The 26,657-nt window shown below is 32.5% G+C and overlaps 1 protein-coding gene across 1 annotated transcript; it reads right to left on the reverse strand.

The window, feature by feature from the left end:
* Positions 1-21,643: 21,643 nt before the first annotated feature.
* Positions 21,644-25,743, reverse strand: LOC132948804 (zinc finger protein 3-like). The gene is made up of 2 exons (XM_061019457.1): positions 25,652-25,743; positions 21,644-22,118 (listed from the first exon to the last, which is right to left on the reverse strand). The coding sequence occupies exons 1-2, from the start codon at positions 25,741-25,743 to the stop codon at positions 21,644-21,646; spliced, it is 567 nt and encodes a 188-aa protein (XP_060875440.1).
* Positions 25,744-26,657: the final 914 nt, after the last annotated feature.

The raw sequence follows: 26,657 nt of genomic DNA on the forward strand, positions 1-26,657 counted from the left end.
CCGTCAATAAATGCACGTACACGTAGTGGAAACCCACATATAGGCGATGAAAATCGAGCTTCAAGATGATCATTGCGCATGCGCGATTCTACTTATTTAACAGTCGCGTACATACGCTTGTGTGTGTAATATTTATGTTCACAAGTACAAACTCAGGGGTGACGTTAGACGGTGCTTATCTGACGTCATCGACATTGCCGCCGGCTGAAATACCAGCTTTTATTTACATAATAATTATTTCGTGCATTTCTTATCAGTATATCGCTATTTTTGGTAATAAACACGAAATGATATACAATATAATAAATGATAATTCATAGTTCATATTGTTAAACTTTGTAAAGAAGAATTTTTTCTCAAATAAAAAATTACCATCGAACTATGTGCTATAGGTGAGCCAAGAAGTATACTTTTTGAGTATTATTTACTTCCAAATTTTAGATGAGTCGCCGCTCACTTGCCTCACCCCCTCACAACTGAATGCTAGAGAGTTTTTGTACAGCTAAAAGTGTGTCAAGACCGTGGAGATACGAAATTCTGTTTTCAAATTGTCACACCTCTTTTATACTTAGTGGTTCCAAACACGTACTTTAGGCAGTTCAATTGAACTGCCTTAATAATGGGTAGGTGGGTAAAATAATAATATTATAATAATTGTATTAAACTGCACAGGAATATTAAATTATTTATATATAATTAGTTAAGTTCGTTTTACAGTCGTTTGAAGGGATGGCTGGATCAATCAAACTACTTAAATTGCCAGTTTTAATTTTATTTACTGCCACTGTTTCTGCTGCAAATTATTTAGCAAATAATTTTCCTAAAAATGTTCTTGTATTATAATAACAATTGAACGTTTAATTGTTGAGTTATTTAATTTTGTGCGGGTACTAAGGATAATAGGTCCATATTAATGGGATTGGAAAATATGGACGCTATGGGGATTCAAACATTTTAGTGAATAATATATTAAACTATCAACATCAATCATTTGTAAAAATGGCCCAAGTATAAATATATATAATAGTATATAATACTAGATCCATTACATTGGCTACTTTTTATTTCTGTAAAACCTTTTTAAGGACTATAATTATCCTTAGTATACAGATTTTAATAACTGAGAAATTACTCGTATAAATTTTGAATTAGGAACATCGACATTTTCAAAAAAATTATCCACTAAATAGTTGACAGTAAATAAGACAGTCCTTATTAAGCAGTATAAAAAATTCAAAAATTTTAAAATGTGGTTTTGAGTGTACATGAAAAAATTCCAAAAATCAGAATTTGAATACATTCATAATTAAAGGAATACATGGGGGGGGAGGGGTGGGCCCTGGGCATGCTTGGTGATTTACCCTGTATAATATAACTATAAACATAATATGTGATATTACCTGTATTATACGGGAAATATTGATAAAATTAATAACAAATAATGAATAAAGAAACTTTTCCAGTAAGTATATGTACTTCGGAGCTGAACGACGACGACAGCGACTTCGACGACACGTCGTTAATTCAAAGAAAGAAAAAGAATAAAAAAAAAAAAAAAAAAACATCGGTGCCGAGTCAAAGTCGAACTGGATTAACGTGTACATCAAGGTCGTAACGAGACCGGATGACATTTAACAGGACCAGAAATTATACCGACTCTCCGCCTGCACCGCCACCGCCGCCGCCACTGTCGTGTGAATGCTGCCGGGTTGGTATAAATACGCGAGTGTGTATATATATATATATATATATGGGTATAAATATTATGTACACATAACAATTCATGTACCGGCTCGACTCGACGACGACGTGTCCGACGGACGAATATGTGCGAAACGAAACAATAAAATAAATAATGCGTGTTACTCAATATATTATGCGCGCACAATATAATAGGTATAGTGTTCTTGCATGTATGTGTGTGTGTGTGTGTGTGTGTGTGTGTGTGTGTGTGTGTCGTATATGCACATTGGGTATAATATTATGATATAACACAAGTGGTGGAAAATTCGATTGATTTTTTTCTTATACTTTAGTGAAATCCGACGGGATAGTGCAGTCGATCATCGCTGCGCAATATCCGTTGCATCCGAAAACCGCTGCACACTCGTCGTGATTCTGACTCAAAAAAGATATAGTTTTACATTTTTTACCCGAAAACAACAACGTTGCATGATGATGTGTACTATGCGTAAAATAGTTTTAAAGAAGTCAGATATTTGAAATCGAATCTATACGCACGGTTATTCATTTTTTAATACATTACAACAAAATCTTTTGTGTCAAAAACTGAGTGAATTCCGGGATTTTCGTAATGTTTATGAAAAGTACCGGGAAATTTCACTTTGAACCCCCTCCTCTCCTCCAGTTTACTAACCATTCCAATTTTCTACCAGAAACACAAAGTTGATGAATGAAGCATTTTTATTCTATTTAAAGTGGTTTCAGCCACAAAAAAAGAAAATTCACACACATCTGCAATGCGTAAAACCTATAAATATTACTTGCTCCGAGTTCGCTCGCAGAATCTATGATTAGACCCGAATTACTACACACTGTAAATTATTGAATAACGTTATTAGTTATTACCAGCTCTATACCTATAAGTATGTTAGTAGTGTCTTCAGACACAAAAATAAAAACACATTATTATGGAACCAACACAATAATATTGACAGGTACACTTTAAAAGGAACTTGCATATTATTTACATGCCACGTTTTATGTGTACCCGTGCAGTAACTGACAGCTGATCACACAACTCTCAGTTAAATAAGTCACCCGCATTATATTATTATGTGGGTACCATAGAGATTGAAAATACTCCAAAAAATACCTAAGTAACAGATTCTGAACTATTTGACGCGTGCTGTGTGTATTTTACAAGTTTTAATATTTTAATATTGATACTTTATCTACATTGTGATCCAAAATATTTTTCGGTTTTTTTTTCTATTCATTCTTGTTCAAGAAAACAGGTTCATACACCACCATAAATACGCCAATGATAATACTACTATGATAATATATTATCACTAATCTTACAATGCTTCAAAACTTTAATAACCAATTTAAAGTGTTTAGTAAGTTTAGTTATATATGTAGATTTATGATTGGTTATTATTAAGTTAAATTATATAATGCTGTGTCAATTTCGAGCCGCCCCACGATGCGTGTTATAAATTATATAATGTTTATTGTTTGTAATCTATCTATAAAAATAAAAGGACATTTGTGTGCGTGTAAAGAAATCTACAGCCAAGTCACTTGCACTCGTGGTTCTGAAATTATTGATAGATACACAGAAAATCCCATAACCAAGAATGTGCCCTCGAAGACAATGTTTTGAATTTTGCATTTTTAAAAGAGGCTCAACAACTCACAAGAACTATAATAGTTCGCTTGTGAAAAATGAATATATATTTTTTTGTTTAGGATTGCCATTCAATTAAATAGTCATTAATCATTATAATCAATATAGATAACATTTTAGACCTGTATTTTATACTTTGTCAAAACACTCAAATTACTGTGTTAGGTTTATTATACATACGTCTTAGTCACAACAGTGACTAAGACACGGAAAATCATTATTTAATTTGTCACGGGCAACGCCTTTTGCATGATCAGCTGTAATAATTTATTAAAATAGCAAAATCGTAATATTATATTTATTATTTATATTAACGAAACGTTATAACTTATAAGAAAACGTAAACATAACATATCAAACTTGTATTAGCAGTAATTTGTCAAAACATTTAAAATATCTATATAAATCTATAGACAATGATTTGTATTACTTATACTATAGGCGTGCACGTCATATTATTATTGTCTTGTTCTTAAGAACGTTTTTAAGTTTTAATTTATCATATCTTTAAATATCTCTTCAGGTGGGGCGTTAAATCAAGAAATTCGCTATTAATGAATGAAATTTAATAATTTTTTTAATTAAATCTCGACAATTAATATTAATTTCTTATACTCAACCAAAAAAATTACAATTCGTCGAAATACGATAAATACGATATACGATCTTCAATTGTAGGACGTAGGTACCTACTTAGCAAATTATGTAAGTCGGATGCATTTTTGTCTTCATCGGATAAATAACAAACTTTCTCCACGAAGAAGATTATTTTAAAGTACCTATATTAATATTATATATTTTATTGTTATCGCCGTATTTTGTGTATTATTATACAGATATACTATTATTATAGTATTATATAAGATTATATAGACGTCTTGACACTTGCTATATGCACGTGGTTATGTATATTTTATATGGGTACAGGTTACAGGAAATATGTAAATTATAAATCGACTGCCCTAATGGAGCGAGAACCACAAAAAGATGTACGCAGTCAACATGTTGGGTTTTTATCGTTTTTCGTGATTTAATCAATAAAAAACAGAATTATTATTCACCTACATAACAGTATCACAAAATTACGTCTTGATCTCTTAGATATAAAGTTTGTAAGGTCGCGAAGAATAAAATATCGAATGTTCGATTGACGCTGAGGCCTTATAGGTATATCTATATTATTATCATAACATATAGTTTGGTAGTTTTATCACTATATCAAACAAAATATGTGTAAAATGTTGGTTGAATCGAAAATGAAATGATTGTTTTATTTTTTTTGGTATACACCGTAAATATACAAAAAACTGAGTTCTGATTTGAATAATTTAACCAGAACAATGTGAGATTTAATGTACGTATTATACAATATATTATTGTGATGATGGCCAGCCAAATCAACTTTCCGGAGGTCTGCAGTGAGCTCGACTGTTATGTAAGTCTCTCGAATCGAATGCGACACGGCGAAAAGAATGCGAACGAATCGTATCGAAGAAGGTACGACTACAACAACAGCAGCACACACGCATTACAGGCATTCTACGTACCTATTTTACGGGACGTAAAAAGAAAGAAGAAAACAAAACGAAACGTTTTAAACATCGTTCTAAGGTGGGTCCGTTCGACGTGTTATGATACAGTAATATAGTGCATTAAAATACACAGATACTACCTATATATTATGGGTATAATATAATACAATATATGTTATATAGGTAGGTATTATTGTTTACCGAGTGCCTACGACGAAACGTACGACTGCACCTGTTTGAGATCGTGATTTTCACAAGGTATAAATACGGGGTGATCCATTTAACGTGACACAATCATTATTTCAGAAAACACTAACGTTTCATACAAGATTTCCAATAAGTTTTCAAACCCTTCGTACACAAAAAAATTAGTTTACCGGAAAATCGAATTCATTTTTTATGATCGTCTGAAATTCAATTTTTTACAACATTGAATATATTCACTCGATTTTTCACGGATCGATGTTCTTGTTTTGTTATAATTCAAAAACTATAATGACCGTATAGATACTTGAAATGTACAAAACATGTTTGTTTTATTTTTTTCTATACTTGTTACAATTTTCAAAATATTTTGACTCGTTTCGAGTTGTTTACGGACATTTTACATTTTAAATTTTTTCCTATAAATGTCAATACAATATTGTATTCGTTGGGTTATAATACTTGAACCAACAAATCTAAATAATATATAAACACAGTTTTTTTTTTTATTGTTATTTGAAGTTCAAGTTTGGACGAAATTAGATATTTAAAGAAGAAGATCAATTTTAGTCTTGTGTTATAATTTAAAAATATTATTCGTGGGTGGTTCAAACTTCTAAAGTATATTATTATATACAAATAATATTAATTCAATTTACCAGCTACCGTAAAAACATAATGACAATACAAAATATGCCTATACCTAATAATATAAAATATCTTTGCCTGACTAACCGTCTACGCTCAGAATAGTTATTCATTTACAATGATAATATTATAATATCGTCGAATTCAATTTTAACACCATCTATTACAGTCACCCTTTTGCAACTTATTTGTACAGCAGAGCGAGTGAGCGACACCCGCTTACCCGCTTTTTTTTTTATACGCATTTGAAGTTTATATTTTGAAAAAATTTGTCAAATCACGCAGAGATTTGGAAATAACTTTGTAGATAGCTAAGAATTAACAAAATATTTAATTTGCATAGCTTTGACGTGAATATTTATAAAAATAGCTCATATTGAAACCAAAATAAATCAAATAAATATTTAAATACAATTTTTTGATTTTTTTCATATTATTGACATTTGAAGTTTACATTTGGACGAAATTAGATATTTAATCGAAAAAAAATGATTTTAGTTATTTTGTGGTAATTCAAAATTATTATTCGTGCGAACTTGAAAATTGTATACGGATACACAAAGCATTTTCAAAACATTTAGATTCATTTTAAACTATTTATGTCCTATATACCAGCACGAACCAGTAACGTATTTATGGTACCCCCACACATTGACCGTACCTATGTTTGTATTAATTTTTAATTGCTATACTAACTAGTAACATATGAGTATAGTGTCTTACGGCTTACATAATATACATATTATTCAATTATTGTATAATTTATACATCTAAAAGTTTAACTTATCCAACTGTATTTGTATGATTACATATTTGGTGTATTTTTGTGCCCCCCTCCCCTTATTTATTTCTAAATCCACCCCTGCCGCGAACCTAATAATAACATCGTTCTACGGTACGATGTTATTGATTAAAAATTAAATTATAATATAATTAAATACTATTAATACAATACAATATATTTGGAAAACATTTTATCAACCTATCATAATACTAATAGTAAAATTAGTTTCTTTAATTATTTATGATAAGTGTTTCAATTTAAATAACATAATTCTCTCACTCACTATCACCTTATGACAACCTCTGGCGGTCGTGGGATTCTTTCAAGTTTCCTTCGGCTCAGCCAGTGGTTTTATGTTACGTAATTGGATGGGTGACCATATTTTCGTCGTTTATTTTTTTAACTTTTTTTTTAAAATTATTTTTTCTTTTATTGTTTATGATTAAAAAATATTAAAATTTAATATAAAGTGCCTCATACGTTATTTCATAAGTGTGATTCCGTATATAGTATTCGTAGGAAGTTTGAAGTTTTCAAGTTTAGTTGGTTGGGTACTATAGGAGGTATAGGAGGCATTTTTAACAGAATTTTTACAAAAACTGAGAGTCGCACAACGTTGTGCATGCAATGATTAAAAAAAAGTTAATACTTCATTTAAAGTTGATATTTTTCTCAACATTAACTCGAAGCTTTTGGAGTTGAATATTATTACATCGTACTATGTTAAGTATATCAATACATTCAATCTATATTGATTATAGCTCGGCGGACATGACGTCGGCTTGGTTTGACAAACCGTAGGTAGTCAATATCATTCCGTTGACTCCTCCATCTGAACGATGTTCTTGTGGTAGGTTCGCCTGATGTTTGTTCGAAAAAGACTTGCGGCAGACGAACGCGCCAAGGCGTGAAAACTCCGGGACGAGGATCCACCGGGCACGTTGCCGTGAAATAATAATAATAATACGACGTAGCAGGAAGGAACGATCGCGCGCGCGCATAACATTATAATATCGCCGACCGTCGTCTAACGGTGCTTGGCGAGCGCGTCTTTCCGAACGTAGGTCAACGTGATTCACCGCCGCCGCCGCCGCCGCCAGATTGCCACGACCGCGAGTCGTTTTCTTCTCCCCACCGACAGTCGCCACAGCTCGTACTCTCGACTATTATATTTTTTTTTTTCACTCGTTTTCTATTATACTGTTTTTTTTTTTCTATTATTATTATAAAATACGCACGCCGTGCTGCAACAACAAACGCTATTATACGTCAGCTATATACCACGACTACACTATACCTATACTACCACGACTACTATTACCTGGCCCAAAGGGTTTCAAGAACAAAAAAAAAAAGTGGGTGATTCGTCTTCTACCCACTGTACATACACAAAATGATTGCATCGTCGGTTCGTCGCTGTGACAGTGTGCAGTGTATACCCTAACTGTATAGAATGTTCGGCAGTTTATAGGCAGTTGTAGTTATCTACTGCAATCTGTATGTATACTCTGGAAGTGTAAAACTGTACGGGGCAATGGGCAAATGGGCTCCGGGAGTTCCAATCAATGTATAGGTCGAACAATATACCAACATAAAAAAATTATTACATTTTCATTTATTTCGTACGTAATAAATATTGTCAGTGATTTTAATTATAAGTTTGGACGACGCGGCGAAGTTATAGCCGATGTACGTGCATGGCTACACGCAAACGTCCGCCACATACAGTCATATATTATACCATTATTTTACCAACGTCTTTCAAAAATCTAAATTTGATGTTCAATACGGATAACATTGTCTGCACGCGATCTCGGAAATGCTAAAATATGATATTACACCCAATGTATCAAAGTACCTATCCCCATATGCGACATTGTCTGCAGATTTATCAAGTCAAAGATATGTATACTCGATAGATGTATTACCAACGCACCTTGTGGGTGGCCTGCAGACATCAAATTATTTGGCTAACCATTTTCAATAATGTCTGAGTTCATGATATTGACTGAGGTAACCATGCGGTATGCGTCACTTACGTGGTTACTTGTTCGGCGTACCTACCTAGGTATACATCATATACATATGCGACCAGGCTATACACTGCGCTGGAGATTTCTATGTCTTGCTCGTGTGAAATAATTACTATATATTTTATAGTATTATTATTATTTATTATAACCTAAGGTTTTGCAGTTGAATGAGTTGGGTTTGCGTGTTTTTTTCGGCTTCACTGTAATATTATAGTTTTATTATGGGTTGGTGAGCTAGGTGTGTAAATTTGTTTCGCTACTTTTCCAAACGTTTTCCGTACATATTATTTTGAAAATGTAGTAATTATTATTTTTAATTTCAAGTGCATCTTTCTTGGTGTTTTGATTTGTTAGTGTATGCGTTTTGTTAAAATATGTGCAAAACGAACTACGTTAATTATAAATAAAGACTTTAATTTTAGATAATATATCGTAATTTAAATATCAACAATTTTTTTTGTTTTGGAATCGGATAATTTAAAATTCTAAAATGTTACCTTGAAGATAATATAATTTAATAGTTGGAACAAGTTGTAATAAAATATTACTTACACAGAATACCTAAAAAACCACTTAAAAATAAAATTATTACCATTATATATAAGTAAAAATAAATAGTAAATATATCAATGTTATTAATTTCAATTAAATAACATATGTAGGTAATTTAAAAGTTAAGATTTGATTAAAAAAAAAATATAAATATTGTAACAGTATAAGAAACACTTATTTTTATTAAATAAATAAACTAAATTAATAATAAATTATTCTTTTATATTTAATGATTTCAATATTTCTAAATATAAACATATTATACCTAATATTAATGTACTAACTACTAATTAAGACGATCGCATGAAGTAGGCCCACCCGCTTTATACAAGACCCGTCCAAAAAGTTCACAAAAATAATTCTAAAAATAATTAAATATGACAAAAAAAGATTTCCGGTGGTAAGATTAGGTACCTGAAATGAAATAATAATAAATAGGTACCTATTAACAACTATAGCCAATTTACTATAAATACGTTTTTTAAAAGACAATAAAGTGTATGAGAATAAACTTTCTAGTCTGAAAATAAAATCAATTATTGAGGTAAAAAAAAAGTTTATTCATTAAAATTGCTCGAAAAATAGGGTTTTTCAAATTTTGTAGTAATGATAGTATAATATGTGTGATAACGTTTTAAAAATGGGTAGTTAGGTATTCAGTGCAGTAGGTAGGTGTCATGTACACTGCAGTGCATCGTGATTGAGTAAGTCACTATGTAATGTTAATTATATTGAATTTGAGTTCAATGATAACTCATTACTCATAAGTCATTGCATATAAAAATGATTCTGAGTGAAGTCAGAATGTAAGCCCTCATCAGTCATTACTAAGTGTATTTTATGATATTATATTATTTTAAATTGTCTTTATAGTAATTTATTTTACAATATTTATTATTAGTTATATGGAAGGTGTAGTTATACGAATAACATATATGCTTAACAATCTTGGAATATTTTGAAAATAAGAAAAAGTATCTATTTAGGTAGGTACCTATATCGATTCATTTTGATACCTTTATACATTTTTTTAAAATATTTTTTTCGGCCATGTAGCAACATGAATTTGTGTTCTATTCTTATGATAATAATTATTATTTAATATTTCAATAAAAATACAATATAATAATATGGTATTAGGTCATGTGCACGTGGTGTCAGAACCTTTGACGGATGGCTACAACGACGACGATGAATAATAATGAACAACATGTAAAATGTGTGCAGTTTAATAATAATAATAATATATTATACCTACGCGTCGCATAATAATAATATTATTATTATACGCGTGTGCAAGAATCGCCGTCGCAAAAATACAAATTGTACCGTTGTGTACGCGTTTCTTAACTCTTCTTTAATTGAGGCGTACCTTATCGTAGGTAGGTAGGTAGGTGGGAAGTCAGTGGTTGTATATTATAGTGCGTTATATACTACTGCGACTGCGCGCAAACGTTGGACGAAATACACATATTACATACGGCTGCAGCGGGGTACCTCTGTACGGATAAAAAAAAAGTGTGATAAAAAATATATCATAATACTGCACACAATATGCAGGTAGAGGTGGGCACGCGCGTTTATGCGGATGTATAATGGAATATATTGTTATTATTTTATTATAATTATGATGAGTCCGCAGCGCCGCCGACGGGAATTTAATATAGTGTGGGGGAGGTTGTAGAGGGGTGTAGTCGTCATATTAAAAAATACTTAAAAATATTAATTTCTCGAGAGCGGGGTGGGGTGGAGGTGTCTGCGGCCCTGATGTGTCGTGCAGTAATTATTGTATAGAATTGTGGCGATATCGCGACGAAAAAAAAAAGTTAGTAATGTATTCATCGACTTACGCACTTAGATTTTTTTACTTTGAAATTTAAATTTAAAATAAATATATTGCAATTGCAACGCTGTGTGGGATTATTCGTGTGCGCAAATGTCCTACAGTGTATAACCATCATTATCGGGGCCTTATTTGGGAATTTGCAAGAGCCCAGGGTCGGTAAATAACAACCACTCAATTATACGAGAAAAAATCCATTAGTTTTAAAAAACAGATTTTATAATAAAATTAACTTACATATTATGTTAAAAAAATAACAATAATAAGAAATTCAAATTTTTTTCAAATAATAATAATTATTTATTGTAAAGAAGAAAATGTATAATAAATAATAACGCTCTTTAGGGCAAACTGTAAACTGCAAAGAATAATATAGAGTAAGAATAGTTAAATTACTACCGACGTTTAGGTTGAGGCATTTTTGCTAATTATAATATTCTAAAGTACAAGGAAACAAATTTTAAAATATAAAAATACGACATTAAATAATTGTAGGAAACAAATTAATGGAGTTCAGACTGGATTAAGACAAAGAACATTTTGAAGACAATTGGTTAGTTATTATTTTTATAAATCGAAATATAATTTTTCAAATTTGTAGGGTTTGTAGGAAACCTATAAGGAAAAAATATAATTAACGTGACTACAAATGCATTTAATTTAATTAACTTATAGTTACTATACAATTCTACATACCTAAAAATGGCTAAAAACGTCTTCTTTAAAATTGCATCAATCTTGGAAAAAAATTAATGAATTTCGAATTAATTATTTCTATAAAAACCTTGTTAATGTTTACTTCTATAAATAAAATTAATTAATACAAATGTATTTGGTATATATATATATATGTCAGAAAGTGTTATCAATGGGTGGCTTCTTTCAACAAAACCTCATGACCTGTTAACTTTTATCACATTATCTTATTGTGTCTAGTATAATTGATACAGTTTGTTAATTACTTGTAAAAAAAAAAAAAATGTTAATAAAACTATAAGCAATGATAGCCGCATGGACCGGATATGTCAAAACATTTTTAGAGGTGGACTGGCTCACGAGGACACAGTGAACATTTCTGGTGGGCCAGTGACGAAAGTGACTATTAGAATTACGATATTAGCATAAAAGTAAAAATGATTTACAATAATAAAATGAAAATCTTGATGTCGATTTATTTAACACAATAATTATATATTTGCATTTTGATATATCGTTATGTATTTTATTATTTATACGACAGTCTATATTCTTAAAAATGTTGCTACAGTAGGAAACTAGGAAGTAAAAAAAATGTGTATTAGGTATAATAGGTGTATAGCTCAATTGAAAAATCTTTTATATTTATTTTTAGCTTTCTTATATTATAATTTTTAAAAATTTCCATTGTCAATAGATATTTTAAATTATTAGTCAAAGTATTGGAAAAATGTCATTGATAATTAAAAATATGATAGTATAAGTACATAATGATGAAAGTTTTGAGTCCCTATATATAATGTAGATGGTTGATATGTTTTGTATTACAATAATAAGTAGGTAATTAAAATCTTTTGATGAAAAATCGTTTTATCAATCCCATAAAAAATTATAATTGCTTACACTTGATTTTTTTTTTATTTTAGTAAGAACAATTTACGAGGAACCTTGTATTAAGCGTTCAAGCCTTACTATTGCTATTTAAATTGGACATTTTTTAACTATAAAAAAATTTAAAATGGCGTACCAGCCATAACCTGTTATATTATTGGAACCTATATAGTCCTATCGTGCTCTATCAATATAACTCATCTTGTACTCTCTCTAACTGAGGTGGTGGTTCCTCTTTGTGCATAGTGACTTCTACATCATCAATTCCCATGCTCTTTCCTCCAATTTAACCAATTTAAAATAAAATTGTTTTTATTTCGTGCGGTTCCAACTTATCTGTCCTATATTGATGATCTTGCCTCCTTCTTCTATATTAATATCTGCACTCCAATTAAAACCGTTATACATTTCGTCCTCTCCATAATAATATTATGGTGTATAATATAGGTTTTAAAATATAAAAATGTATGGGCTTAATATATTTTAATCTGTTTTTTAAAATGGTTGAAATATAATAAATTGTGTTGATATTTCTTTCTTTGAAGTGTTTCAAAAGCCCACACGGGAGACTTCATTGCTCTAAAATAATATTATTGTTGGAATGTCGTCTCAGTTTAACCATAGTAATATTATGCGCACGAATATTTATACGCACAATAATAATATTTTAATATATTATGAGATTTGTTTGAGCTGCATGTAAGATATATGTGTTACCATCGTGTTTCGTTTTTTATTATCCAACAATATTGAGCGTTTAATAATAATTTTGATAATACCTTATATTATGTTAAAATAAAAACCGTGTCGATGAATAACGAGTTTAATAATATTATTCACCATATTTAAATTATATGCATTATGCATTGTGCAGTGTATGTATATACTATTAGGCTAATTACAATAATTATAAAAATTAAAAAGTACAAAAGGTGTGTATACCACAAGCTATTCTTATAACATAATATTATATAGTGTCCATATGTTCTTTTGAAAAAAAAAAACTATTTTTTCCCACATAAGGTGTGATTTTTTTTGTTATCATTTATTTTCATAAAAAAATGACCCCTTCTGTATATTAGTACCAAATACAGCTCTTTAATTAAATAGCTTAGGGGTGCATGCCATAAGGTGGTACATGATTGGTGATTTCGGCTCCGATTACGTCTCACGTACTAAAATATATTAACATGCATAATGTTTTGCCCTGCATAGTATTATACATGAAATGGACGTAACACATATTTAAACGGAGTTACCATATACTTACCAAGAACAGCTTTCAGTTTCGAAAAACATTTTTAGGCATGTGGTATATTGTGGTTAGTATTTATATAATTTAAAAATATGTTGACTCTTTTAGAACTATTTATAAACATTTCAAAGTGTCAAACTTTCTTGTTGATGAAAGTCGTAAAAATAACGGAGACGTGCAAACCTTGTTAAAAAAAAAAACACTAAATGTCTCATTAAACGCAGGTATTTTATTTTAAATCTCTTTTCATCACGCGTCTTCAAAATATAGTGTATAATGAATACCGAACACGTAATTTTATCATTATTGTTACCAAAGTTGAGTACTTACTAGTTTACTACCTACATACACGATTTGTGCAAGCACGTGAGGGTGCAGAATAATTCCTAGGGTATACCTACCAGCTGTATTGACCACCGGCAATTCTATGCGGTTCTGGACCTATATAACCAAGTAGGTATATTGTATATTTTGACCGTCTTTACTCTTTATTCAAAATGTTATGTATAATTCTTGGTAAGACCTTATATTATACTTGCATAGAAACACGTAAACATTTTGTATTATTTTATTTCTATGTGCACATCAAACCAGTTGTATTATATTGACACGTACCTATTGACAAAAATAACCATCCCGTGTTATAATAAGTGTCCACATCATATGGTCTTGTTAATATGTTATAAAATATTATAAATTATAATACATGGAATGCTGAGCGACGTTCTATAATATAGTCTAAACGATTATATATGCGATACACGCAACTTTAATAAAATCTTTTTTCATCGCGCGTCTTCTTGATAGTTTGCCTACTTAATAAATACCGAACATGTATTAAACATGTAATATTATCACCATGGTTACCAGAGTTGCGTGTACCTATATATATATGGATACATGGTTCGTGCAAGCACGTCTGCAGGATAATTCAAGTATACCTAAGTATATATCACCGGAAGTTCTATCCGTTTCTGAACGCACATTCATGATAGGCGATAGCCATTTGATAGGTAGCAAGGTACGTATAGGATCTATATATTACGTCATACCATTGTTTTATTGTATACTACTTTATATATTTTGTCCGTTTTTATATGCGATATTATGTACGTAATAATATGTATGATTCTTGTTCGAAACTTACAGAAACACACAGAAATACGCAAACATTTTGAACTATTTTATTTCTATCTGCGCTTGACCGGTATCCGCACATCAAACGAGCTGACGAGATTTACTATCCATATTACACATTGTCAAAAAATAAAATCGTAAGTATAATAATAAGTACCCTCATATGGTCTTGTTGGTGTGTTATAACTTATAAACAAATAAATAATGATAATAATAATTACAATAAAATTATGTGATAGGTACCTTTTAGTTTTTACCTACATAACATTAATCAAATCTTTCGTCATAAAAAGTCTTCAAAATATTGCATTGAATGTCAAACAGGTGTCAAACGCGTAATTTTATCATTATCGTTAACAAAGTTTCGTGTACTACCTATATATACAATATACACACGATTCGTGCAATCACGTCAGGATGCGCAGAATATTCAGATATTGTATATACCTGTATTTAGACAATAGACCACCAACAGTTCTATCCGGTTTTGGATACGTGATAGGTAGTACCTGTACGTTGGTACACCGGTACATTGTCTATTTTCTCCACCTTTATACATTTTGTATTATTTTATTTCTATCTGCACATCTGCTTCAAACGCGTTGACAAGACGTATTATACATAGGTACTCATTCGTACAAAAAACTGTCCCGTATTATAATAAGTGTCCTCATCGTATGGTCTCGTAGGAATTGACACGTATTGGTGGGGGGGGGGGGGGCTTAGTATAGTTAGTCCCCCAAAACGTTTGCCACGTCCCTCCAAAAGACAGTATGCAACTTTAATTAAATCTTTTTTCATCACGCGTCTTCAAATTATTGCAATCAACTAGCTGGTATATCGAACAAATTTTATCATTATTTTTACCAAATTTCTGTACCTATATATAGATGGTATATTGAATATTAGTATATTACATAATAATATTATAGTTTATCTAATACATGTAAAAATGAGAATCTTCGATGCCAATAATCTCGAGAATCACTCATCCGATAGTCATGCGGTTTCTTTTTAAATGGTAGAGTATATCGTGAAGAAGATTTTAACATATTTTCAACCCCTATAGGTAGCTGATACATGCAAAAACCTACAATTCTTTTTGTTTGTTTAAACGGTTGCCAATGGCAACATATTACATTATCTACTATTATAATAATTAGTAGAAATATGGCATACATATTTTTTTAGAAAATATATATTTTCTAAAAAACAAATCTTTGGCACGGACAACGTCGGGTAGGACAGTTGGTGCCTATAGTAGTATAGACCTACACACAAGCACTCCATGATGGATAATTCCGGTACCTATACCTGCGTATATATAGACCACCGGGCACCGACATAGTTCTGTCCGTTTCTGGACACATATGTGCGTGATGGGTATACCTAGAACATTATATACTTTGTCCGTCTATATATATAATTTGTATAGTTTTCGGTCAAACCTTATACACGCACAGTGATACGTAAACATTTTGTGTTATTTTTTTTCTATCTGCACTTGACCGATATCTGCACATCAAAAGCGTCGACAAGACGACGTGTATGCATTGACGAAAACAAAACGCCGTCCCGCCGTATTATAATATAAGTGTCCCCATATGGTCTTGTAGGTACATGTATATATGTTCTATAGAATGGTGAGTGACGCTATATAGTCTAAACGATTATGCGATGCACACACAACTGCTGCAGACTATATAATATATAATAGTAATAATAATATAATATAATATACGCCCGCGTGTGTACCGCCTGCGGCAGCCAAAAACGATGCATTATTTATGTTTCCATTTCAGGGAAGACATATTTTTACTGACCCACGGAGGGCATATATTATACCTATATTTTAATACCTATACAGACGCGTACAACCCTTAGTTTTCTGAGAACCGTCGCATATAATTTGGCGGCTGGTATAATATAAAATATAAATACCCGCTGCGGCACAGTAAAATATCACTCTGCAGTATTGCTATATTATAATAATATGTGCCGTCGTGTCGGCCTTTTTCTGGGTGACGTTGCGGGCAAAATACACTAAAATGTTTATAATGTACAACACACGCGCTTGTATCCTTTTACCGAGTTATCCAACACTCGCTATTTGAAAAAAGTAAAAACAGTCGGGGGCCTCCCGGTCGGAACATGTGTGGTAACCCGTCAATCTGTATATGCGATGAGGTCCGAAATTTTATTAATATCCACCCACAATAAATATAACGTCCAAAAGCCTACATAATACGAATATATTATATATATATATGCATTGGACTTAAATACATGGCTCGCATGTTACGTCGTTTTAAAATACAAAATGTTATGAAAAAAATAAGTATAGGTTATTACTTTTATTTACAAAATTCTATATACGACATTTTTTCCAGAGATGGAAAATTTACTATACAAAGGAATTGCAATAAATTGGTTAAATAGCTTAAACTTGTTGTGTGAATGATGGGTACCTTATAGGTGTAATGGGTATACTGTTTTCTTGGTATAAAATAGAAAAAGTCAATACAGTAATAGAAATATTCGAAATATAATCATTAATCACAAATAAAAATATAGGTGCATGTTAGCATGTACATTATTTATAGTTTATTATATGTGGGATGTGGCACTAAGTAGTAAATATTAGTAAGCCATAAATCAATTTTGGTACTCAGCAGGTACACGGGTATTCCCACGGGTGATGGGGGGTTAGGGGGTTCAAACCAGTGGCGTGGCGAACTGAAATATTTTTTCGGACAATTTATTTTTTGAATTTTCTACCACCCCTTGATTACTTAATATAACACTTCATACCCCCCCTCCTAAGCTTTTAAAATTACTTAGCACGCTACTACTCAGGTTCATGTAGTTAAACGTATTAGCTGCATGATAACAATACGATGACAAATCACAGCCTTATAAAAATGTATAACAAATTGTTTCATAAATCATAATAAATTAAATACAACTAATTTAAGGGATCACATTACATTTTCAGTAATGAAAATAAATTAACCAGTAAAAAAAATTGACTTTCGCCATATCCGTGACTTTAAATTTGTCTATTGACTTTATATCAACGTAATTTAGCACATATTTAATCTTCATGTAAAAATATTTATGTAGGTACCAAAAAAAAAAACTTAACTTTCTTACGACAAATTATCTATAAATTGTATTTTACGATTGTTTTATACTTGCATCAATAAAAGTGTTTCTGACTGAAAAATGAGTTTAAGTTTTATTTCGAGCTATTGTGGTGAATATCACATTTGGATAAGATAGCAAGACACTGTAGTACTTACTTTCTCTTCCAGTACTCGTTATCGTCATGTCGAGAAAGAGTAAGACTTTGTGTAGGCTAAAGAGATTTCACCCTCGAACATCCAGTACTCGTTGCCGTGGGCAGATGTTCGATAGGAAAGCGACCTTATGGTTATAGAGTATCAATCCAGTGGGACCTTGTTAAATTATCCTTTTGTGCAGTACTATCGTTATCGTGGTTACCAAAGGGGAATTTAAATAAGCTTTTACCAAAGGTGTCGATACTTATAGTAATATATAGACAGTTTTAGCTCAAAACCGTACAATGATTTTATATAATAGAATTAAAATGTAACCCATCCCAACCCCTTTAAACATCTATTGTACAGATCGGTACTCACTTCCCGCTATTTTGTAAATTTTTTTAAATCTTAAAAAAAAAAATTCAAATTTGTCAAGAAGTTCCATCACTGGATGGATTCTTCTTTCAAGCCTCCATCCCATCAACTCCCACAGCGCTTGTACTAATTGTAAAAAAAAATAATAAGTTTACAAATTGTATAAATAAATTAATAATGTAACAAAAAAAAAAACTTAAAAAATTAGTCTTGTTTTGTCTGCAATTTAAAATAACATTTTTTTAAGTGTTTTTTACTCAGAGTTTACCGCGAATATTATGTTTAACATGACTATCACGACCCATGCGTGTTTTGGAATTGAACGTATACGAGCGTGAAATTGGTTTAAATAGCATTATTCAGTATTCACTCATCTGTAATAAATAATAATCATAACAATTTCTACGTTTTTGACAGATAAAATATCGTTTGCTTGTATACCAATTTGAATTTAATTTGGTTTAAGGTTCCGGTCGTACTTTATTTTTTTTTGATAATTTATTATTATATTCTTTATTATATTATATCATATCACGCGTGTCTATTGTGGTGGAAAAATCTATTTCCTGGAACTGGGCAAATCTTAAAAATTCGGCGAATCCAAAAACATGATTCTTAGATCTTAATAAGTTTGAGAAAAAAAAACACCAACACGAAAAACACAATATTAACACTTTATAAAAGATATAGGTAGATACGCCATACGCGTTTAAGTATTCACCAAGTATGCTCACCCCCATTTTTTCCTAAAATAAGAAATTTATCTAAATTCTGTTTTTTAAACTCTTTAATATATATCTATAAAGGTACTAGACCTGGATGATGACTTGGAACTCAGCAAATTTTGTCCAAAACCGCTGTCCCATACCAAAAGTCACCTCGTCGAGTCTACATCGTCACCAATACCACACGGCGAGACCGTTTTTTTATTTATTTATTAATATTGTGGAGTATAGAAAGACACAGGTGCTTGGGTTGGAAATTTAGGAACTTTAAAGGTTATAAGGGATAAAAGAGTAGGAGAGTCAACGACTTTAGATAAGAGCCCTCTTAGAAAAGTCTTACGTCTTAACATCCACGGCCAGCTAAGGATTGAAGGTCAAGAATCTTAGAGACTGGAGAGTAATCGTGTGGGGGACATTGAATGCTTAAAATGAAACTTGCATACTTTAAAAATGTGCGTTGGGTTCTTTCAACCTGCAAAGATCCATTTGAAATGTGTGGGTCCCAAATTAGTAAACCATACTCCAAAATGGGTCTCACTAAAGCACAGTATAAAGTTTTTACTGTGTTAATTTGGGAAAACTCTTTAGTCAGTCTCATTACGAATCCAAGAGTTATTAACGCCTTGCAACATATCATATCAGTATGAAAACTAGAGTCAAGAGAATTTCTAAATTTAAATTCAAGATAAATTACGTAATTATTGACGTTGTAATATGCAACCCATCAGATAACATATTTTAGGAGTAAACAATTGGAAATCAATTTCTGGACAAAGTCATAACTTTTAATTTGGAAATGTTAAGAGATAGTCCTAATAAGTTGAATTATTCAATAAAACAACCCACATCATTCTGCAGTATACACACTACACAGTCATTGTGATTATTTATGCGCATATAGATTTTGATACCATCAGCAAAACATAGTAAGTGATTGTGGGGAAGAAAATGACTAAAGTTATTGATAAAAAGTGAAAAAACGAGCTTGACGATGTCAGCGCACTATTTATTTTCTCTCTCTGGCCCACGCACGTAGTTCTGAAAATCTTCACTAAACTTCTCCTAGCCAATGTGAATCTAACAAGACCCTAATCAACAAAATCCATTCTCCAGTTTCAGAAATCTACCTCGCTAAATGAAAATCTAGCAAAAATAACTCTTTTTTTTAACTGTGAAAAATTTCACATTTTGTATTTCCTTGATACATAAATCCCTTTTTAATGAGCTATCAACCAACTTTCTAACAATCATAGTTTAGGAGAAAAGTTAAAAAATAGACATTTTGGGCCTGTTTACGCCAACGTTTTTATGTACTCAAATTGTTATACTGCTTGGGTGTGATATCGGATATCTCTCATTAATATTTTATATTAAAGCTAGCTTATAATTACGCACTTACTCATTATTACTGTGTTTAATTTTTATTATTTTCCTATTTAACACAAATTCAGACTTTTTTCATTTCAATAACCATACTTACTTGATTGAAAATCAAGAAAGTAAAACAATAAAAAGTGTATGTCACGGGTATCAAAAATGCAATCGTAATTTATTAGTGAGTAACTATTATAGACGAAATAACAAATACTTGAACTTGGTATGATAACATAACTTAACATATCAGGTCATTAAATTATATATCTAAGATCCGACTAGTGTGCTTCCGATGGTGCATCGTTAAGTGTATGATTTCAAAACAAATTAGATAAGGTTAGTCTGCCGTGTGGGTCCACTGGTGCTTCATCAAACTACCACTCACACTGAATGACTTGTCACATGTCACGAGTACGGTTTCTATCCTGTGGTGTGGTGATCGTGTGACGCTGTCAGTAAAAAACATTGGCATTAAATATTTATTAATTATTCTTTTATTTATGGACGTCTGAAATTATCGGCGTATGCGAGTATACAACACACTATAACTTACTCCGATGTGATGGGCTCCCAAATATATTTAACTCTACAGTATATTCAACAGCACAATAAATGGTAGATTATACATTATTAAACATTGAATAATTTATATCGAAAAGGGAAAATAATAACAAAGTGACGACATCACGAACCCGCAAACATTCAAAAACAACCGTAATTTATTATTGAGAAAGTAATTAATGATTAATGAAAAATAAACATGTGACCTTAATACGATGACGAAATTTTACATCAGTGAAATGATCTAGAGATCTAAGATAATATTACTCAGATCCGGCCTTCATATCTTAGGTGGTGTAACGTCAGTGTGCCATTTTAATCCAGTGTGCGTCAGCCAGTGGTTCTTTAAACTGTTATTTAGACCGAACGACTTGTCTTATATGTCAAATTGGTACGGCTTTTCTCCAGTGTGCGTTCGCCGGTGCTTCGCTAAATGGTCACTTACACTGAATGACTTATTGCATATATCACATGGATACGGCTTCTCTCCTGTGTGCGTCCGCCGGTGTATCGTCAACGTGCTACTATTGCTGAATGACTTTTCACATATGTCATATGGATACGGTTTCTCTCCAGTGTGCGTTCTCCGGTGCTTCGCTAAATGGTCACTTACACTGAATGACTTATCGCATATATCACATGGATACGGCTTCTCTCCTGTGTGCGTCCGTCGGTGTATCGTCAACGTGCTACTGTTGCTGAATGACTTGTCGCACAGATAAAGCTTCTCTCCTGTGTGCGTTTGCTGGTGTACCGTCAGATGGTCTTTTTTGTTGAATGACTTTTCACACACGTCACATTGGTACTGTCTCTCTCCCACGTTCACCCACCGATCACAGGTGATATCGTTCCTTTAAATGATTTTTTTATCATTTATTGCTGTTGCACTTATTTAATTTGAATGAAGTCTGGAATTTTTGATTTAAGTATAGAACTTAGTATTTTCTAGTATTTACTTTTGTAAAACTACGTGGTTTTCCACACTTACTGTCTAGACTATTCTGTTTATGGTCAATTAGAATTTATTCTCATCGCCAGAGTTTTAAACCAGTATATTTTCTCATACTACAATTTAAATCTTAGCATATTATAAAACAAAGTCCCTTTTTCTCTCTTCATGCTTGGATCTTTAAAACAACGCAAATGATTTTAACGCGGGTTTTTTTAATTGATAGAGTGATTCAAGAGGAAAGTTTATATGTATATAACATGCATAATATATTAGAGAAACACTTTTTGAACCAAACTCAAACTGGCTGTGCGAGCAGCCTGTGCGGTCTGGCCGTGTGAGTTAGAGTTCATGACAAGAACCGAGGTCGTGTTCCGGGCCCACCGTATTTGCTCACAATACATTAGAGGACGCTGATGAAGGGTTACCTCGGTAGACGCAACTGGTGATATAAGTAATATTCCAGTTGCGGGGCCCTGCAACAAACAGGGAAAGACCTATCCGAGTGGGGTGGAAAGGAAAGTAACAAGAATCCAAAGTAACCCCCCGAAAACCCTGCGACACACCGATGAGAACGTTGAAATGGAAAATGGAACGGAAGGGTCGTGTCAAGCAACCACACGCAGGTACCTCGAATAACCTGTCCGTGGACCTCCGACCACACGCCGGTTCATTATCATTCAAAACTCGATCGAGAGCTCGCACCAACAATGCGAGCGATCCGGTGCCAGTAATAGGCCTGACCAATCATCTATTATCAGCCACTAATAAAAACCCGGGAAAATCACCCGGTGCGGGGACGGCAATCCGCTCAGAAAACCGTACCACTCAATAAAAGGCAGTGTCGTGATAGAGTAAAATCCTATCCCGTCACCTGTGCTAGTAGGAACCCGGTCGTTGTGAGTACCAGGATATTGGAATCCGAAATCTCATTCCGCGGGAATCAGAGTGAGGCCTGCTGGTCAAACAGTACTCTGATTAACTAGGACACGCGCGTCCGACAGTCAGGCGCGCCCTTGGTTGTCCCTGGGTCCGCTGCGCTGCCACGCGTCCATGTCTTATGTGGATGGTAACCGCGGAGGCTGTGTTAGTAGCGCCTTAGCTAGAAGGGAAATGCTCGAGTAGGGTAGTTACCTGCCGCCGCCGACGTTTCTCGCGAAGGTTAGGTTAGGTCGGGATGAGGTCACGTCACTAAGGCGTGGAAGGAGCTGAGCTTGCTACATATGGCTAAAGGTCTAAGAAACCACCAAGTTATGTAATGGCCTTCGCATTTCTCGTTACACAGTGGTTAATCAGATGCCCCTTTTTTGTATGTATGAGCATATCTTGAAAAGAACTCTACTTATTTTAATACGGGTTTGACTAATAAATCGGTCGAGTTACGGGGAAGGATTTAATGTATAATAATTTTCCTTAATGAAATTAAATGGGTGGCCGAAAATAATAACAATCTATGTCTATATATATAAAAATAAATGTTTGTGTGTATGTCATTGTTCAATTTAGTCCTCCTAAACCACTGGACACTTTTTGTGTGTTTTTGAGTGAGTCCCTGAATGGTTTAGATTCACAATTAGTTCCAGTTGGTTCAACCCGGAGAGGTGCTCAAACAGGTATTTTGAGATTTATGATAGACATTTTTGTTTATAAATAGTTGTTATCGATTATTGAAGAAACAATTAGTAAAAATTAGTATTTTAATATATTTGCAATTAGTTACTCTGGCAGATGAGGTAAAAGCATCCATCAAATCGTCGCTAAGGTCGTTATGGTCGCTATCCAATCGTTATGGTTTCTAATAAGGAAATTACATCTTAAAACAAAATATATGAGAGTTAAATGTATATTTGTAGCTATTATATAGGTTCTCAAAAACTACTTGAACAATTTTGTGAAAGTTTCGAATTGTTCTTAAAATATCAGGAATGTTTAAAGAGTAGTTTGAACCACGTTCGATTAATTCCAAGTTATACTTTACATAAAAAAGTTATACCAACCTATACCCAATCCACCACAAATAAATTGTTCACTTTGGTCGATTTAGTTCGCAAAGCTCCTAAAATTTATCTGTGAACTGAGGTACTTAGGTAGGTATACACCAAAACCAAGATATACACTTATATAACTAACTTTTTTTTTCATTTTTTGGCGGGCGAAATCGGGTTATATAGGTAGAACTAAAATTGGATGTTGGTTTATTCGAAGTTAATAGCTTCAAAAACTGACTTGATCGTTTTCAATAAAAGTTATTTCAATAGATTTTTACTTGAAAATTGGAGGGTGTATACAGCTTGATTTTTCAACTCATATAGGCTGTAGATATAGGTAAAGAGTAGCTCACGCATGATTTTTTTTTGTCAATCTAAATGGTTGCAATTCGTTACATATTATATTGATATTATAATTAGAAGAAATATGGCATATACATTGTCTACAAACATATTTATTAAAAATACAAATCTTTGGCCTGGACAACGTCGGGCGGGACAGCTAGTATATTATAAAAGAAAAATGGAATAGGAAATTGGATAAATTAATAATATTATTTTATGATCAATACATTTTAAAATAAGGAAATTGTTCGAAGACGGACGCGTTTTCGCGCCACCGTTGTTTCGGTGCATCGGACGCAGAAGTTCACGAGGTTGGCTTACCTCCTCCTCTGCCGTCCAGATCTGGGCTGTTGGACGTTGGCCGTACCTACTACAAGTTCCGCTACTGTCACCTTTCCAGCTAAGAGTCGGTGCACTCTGAGAGTTACGCCAAGTTATGCCAGCCAACAACCAGTTGGTCAGTATCACGCCGGGGCCTTAGCACCAGATGATCCATTCGAAACCCCATTCAGCTCGTACACTATATTCTTGTACTGTGGTCAGGGGGTCAGCTCACGCTGGCTGTGTGCGTACGTATATTATTGTGAGTGCTGCTTCGCACTCGCTTGTGTGTATTTATTATATATTACTTGTGAGTTATTATTATCATATTGATAGTGATTACCCGTTTATTATTAATTGTATTATTGTATGGAGGGCGCCCGTCTATATTATAATCATTGGCCGTTCGTCCCAATATATAGGTATCTTGTGCGCATTGCGCTTTATAACAATGCACTGTTCTAATTATTATTATAATATATGAAATGCGGTAATCCTCGGGTCGGTGCCGACAACCGCATTAATCGTTGGATCGGTATTGGCGCAGCAAGAATGTTTGTATATTATATTAAAAAGTTAAACTTTGATAATATTTAGGAAAGCATAATGCATTAATGAATAATGTCTATCCATATTAATTTGTACAACCTCACAATAAAAAAACGTTTCCGTGTTGTTGTACCTACATGGTGTCACGGTCGTATAAAATCTAAAATAAAAATACCTATAATGAATGATATCAGTTAGGTATCACTTGTCTGCATATTATAGTTTTCAATACCATTTAATCCCGAACCTTTGCCTATTATCAATGTCAACCAATATGAAACGTACGTGTTGTTCAAAGGGAACGAACACAGTTTCATCATACATGTGAACGTATGTTGTGGAAATCTACCTGTTGTATACCTGCACGTACCGCCTTTATACCTTATATTACCGGGTGGTCGTGGGGAAGTATAGATTAGGTGGAATAACAATAATATTATAATGTATAGGCACTGTATAAAGTATTATTTTTGTGTTCTCGGCGGATATTCATCGCCACGAAGGCACACCGTACACTGTTGCAGCGTTACAATACGAACAGCAGATCCGATATCCTGATTTATTCGATAAAATGTTCCGAAATTACAAACAGCTGTGTACGTAAATTATACCTACTCATATGGGATTATGTAAGATGGCCCTCGTGTAATCGTCTCCATAATACGGATATTAAGCTTATTTGTCAAAATTTACAATTTTATGTACACGCGTTGAGAGAGAGAGAGAGAGAGCTTATGAGCAGTCCAGTAAAAATATTTACTTCCAAGATACTTATTTTTATTCAAATACAGGTAGAAATACTTATTTTGAAAATTATTTAAAATAACTACGTATTGAGTACAAATACAAATCCTTTCAAATTTTTTTTACCTTGTAAATTATTAACTGAAAAGAATTTTATGTTTCTCAATTGTTTTCTTTGTCGAAGTATTTGATTTTCGGTACAGTAAAAAATGCTCTATATTCTCAATTATTTTTTTGATAAAATGTAAGTGAATAAAATTACTTTATTATTTTTGAAACAACAGATTTTTATAACACGTTCCAAAAGCTTATTGAATTCGTAATTTTTATATTGCAACAATTATTATTCATGTAGGAAGTTCGGATAACTAATCATCAAGTAAGCATATCCTACAACAGTACATAATGATTTATTTTGTGCCGAATTCCTGGTTATTTTTGTTCGTAGCTGGTATATAATATTAACTCGGATCTAAATTACATATTATTATAAT

The sequence above is a fragment of the Metopolophium dirhodum genome, chromosome 1, assembly GCF_019925205.1.
Source record: "Metopolophium dirhodum isolate CAU chromosome 1, ASM1992520v1, whole genome shotgun sequence".
In the NCBI taxonomy this organism is placed as follows: Eukaryota; Metazoa; Arthropoda; class Insecta; order Hemiptera; family Aphididae; genus Metopolophium; species Metopolophium dirhodum.

Coding starts and splice junctions, on each gene's coding strand:
- LOC132948804 (XM_061019457.1), bottom strand. CDS start 25,743: ATGTATGATGAAACTGTGTTCGTTCCCTTTGAACAACACGTACGTTTC. Junction 22,119..25,651: donor CAAAGGTTCGGGATTAAATG/GTATTGAAAACT, acceptor AATCATTTAAAG/GAACGATATCACCTGTGATC.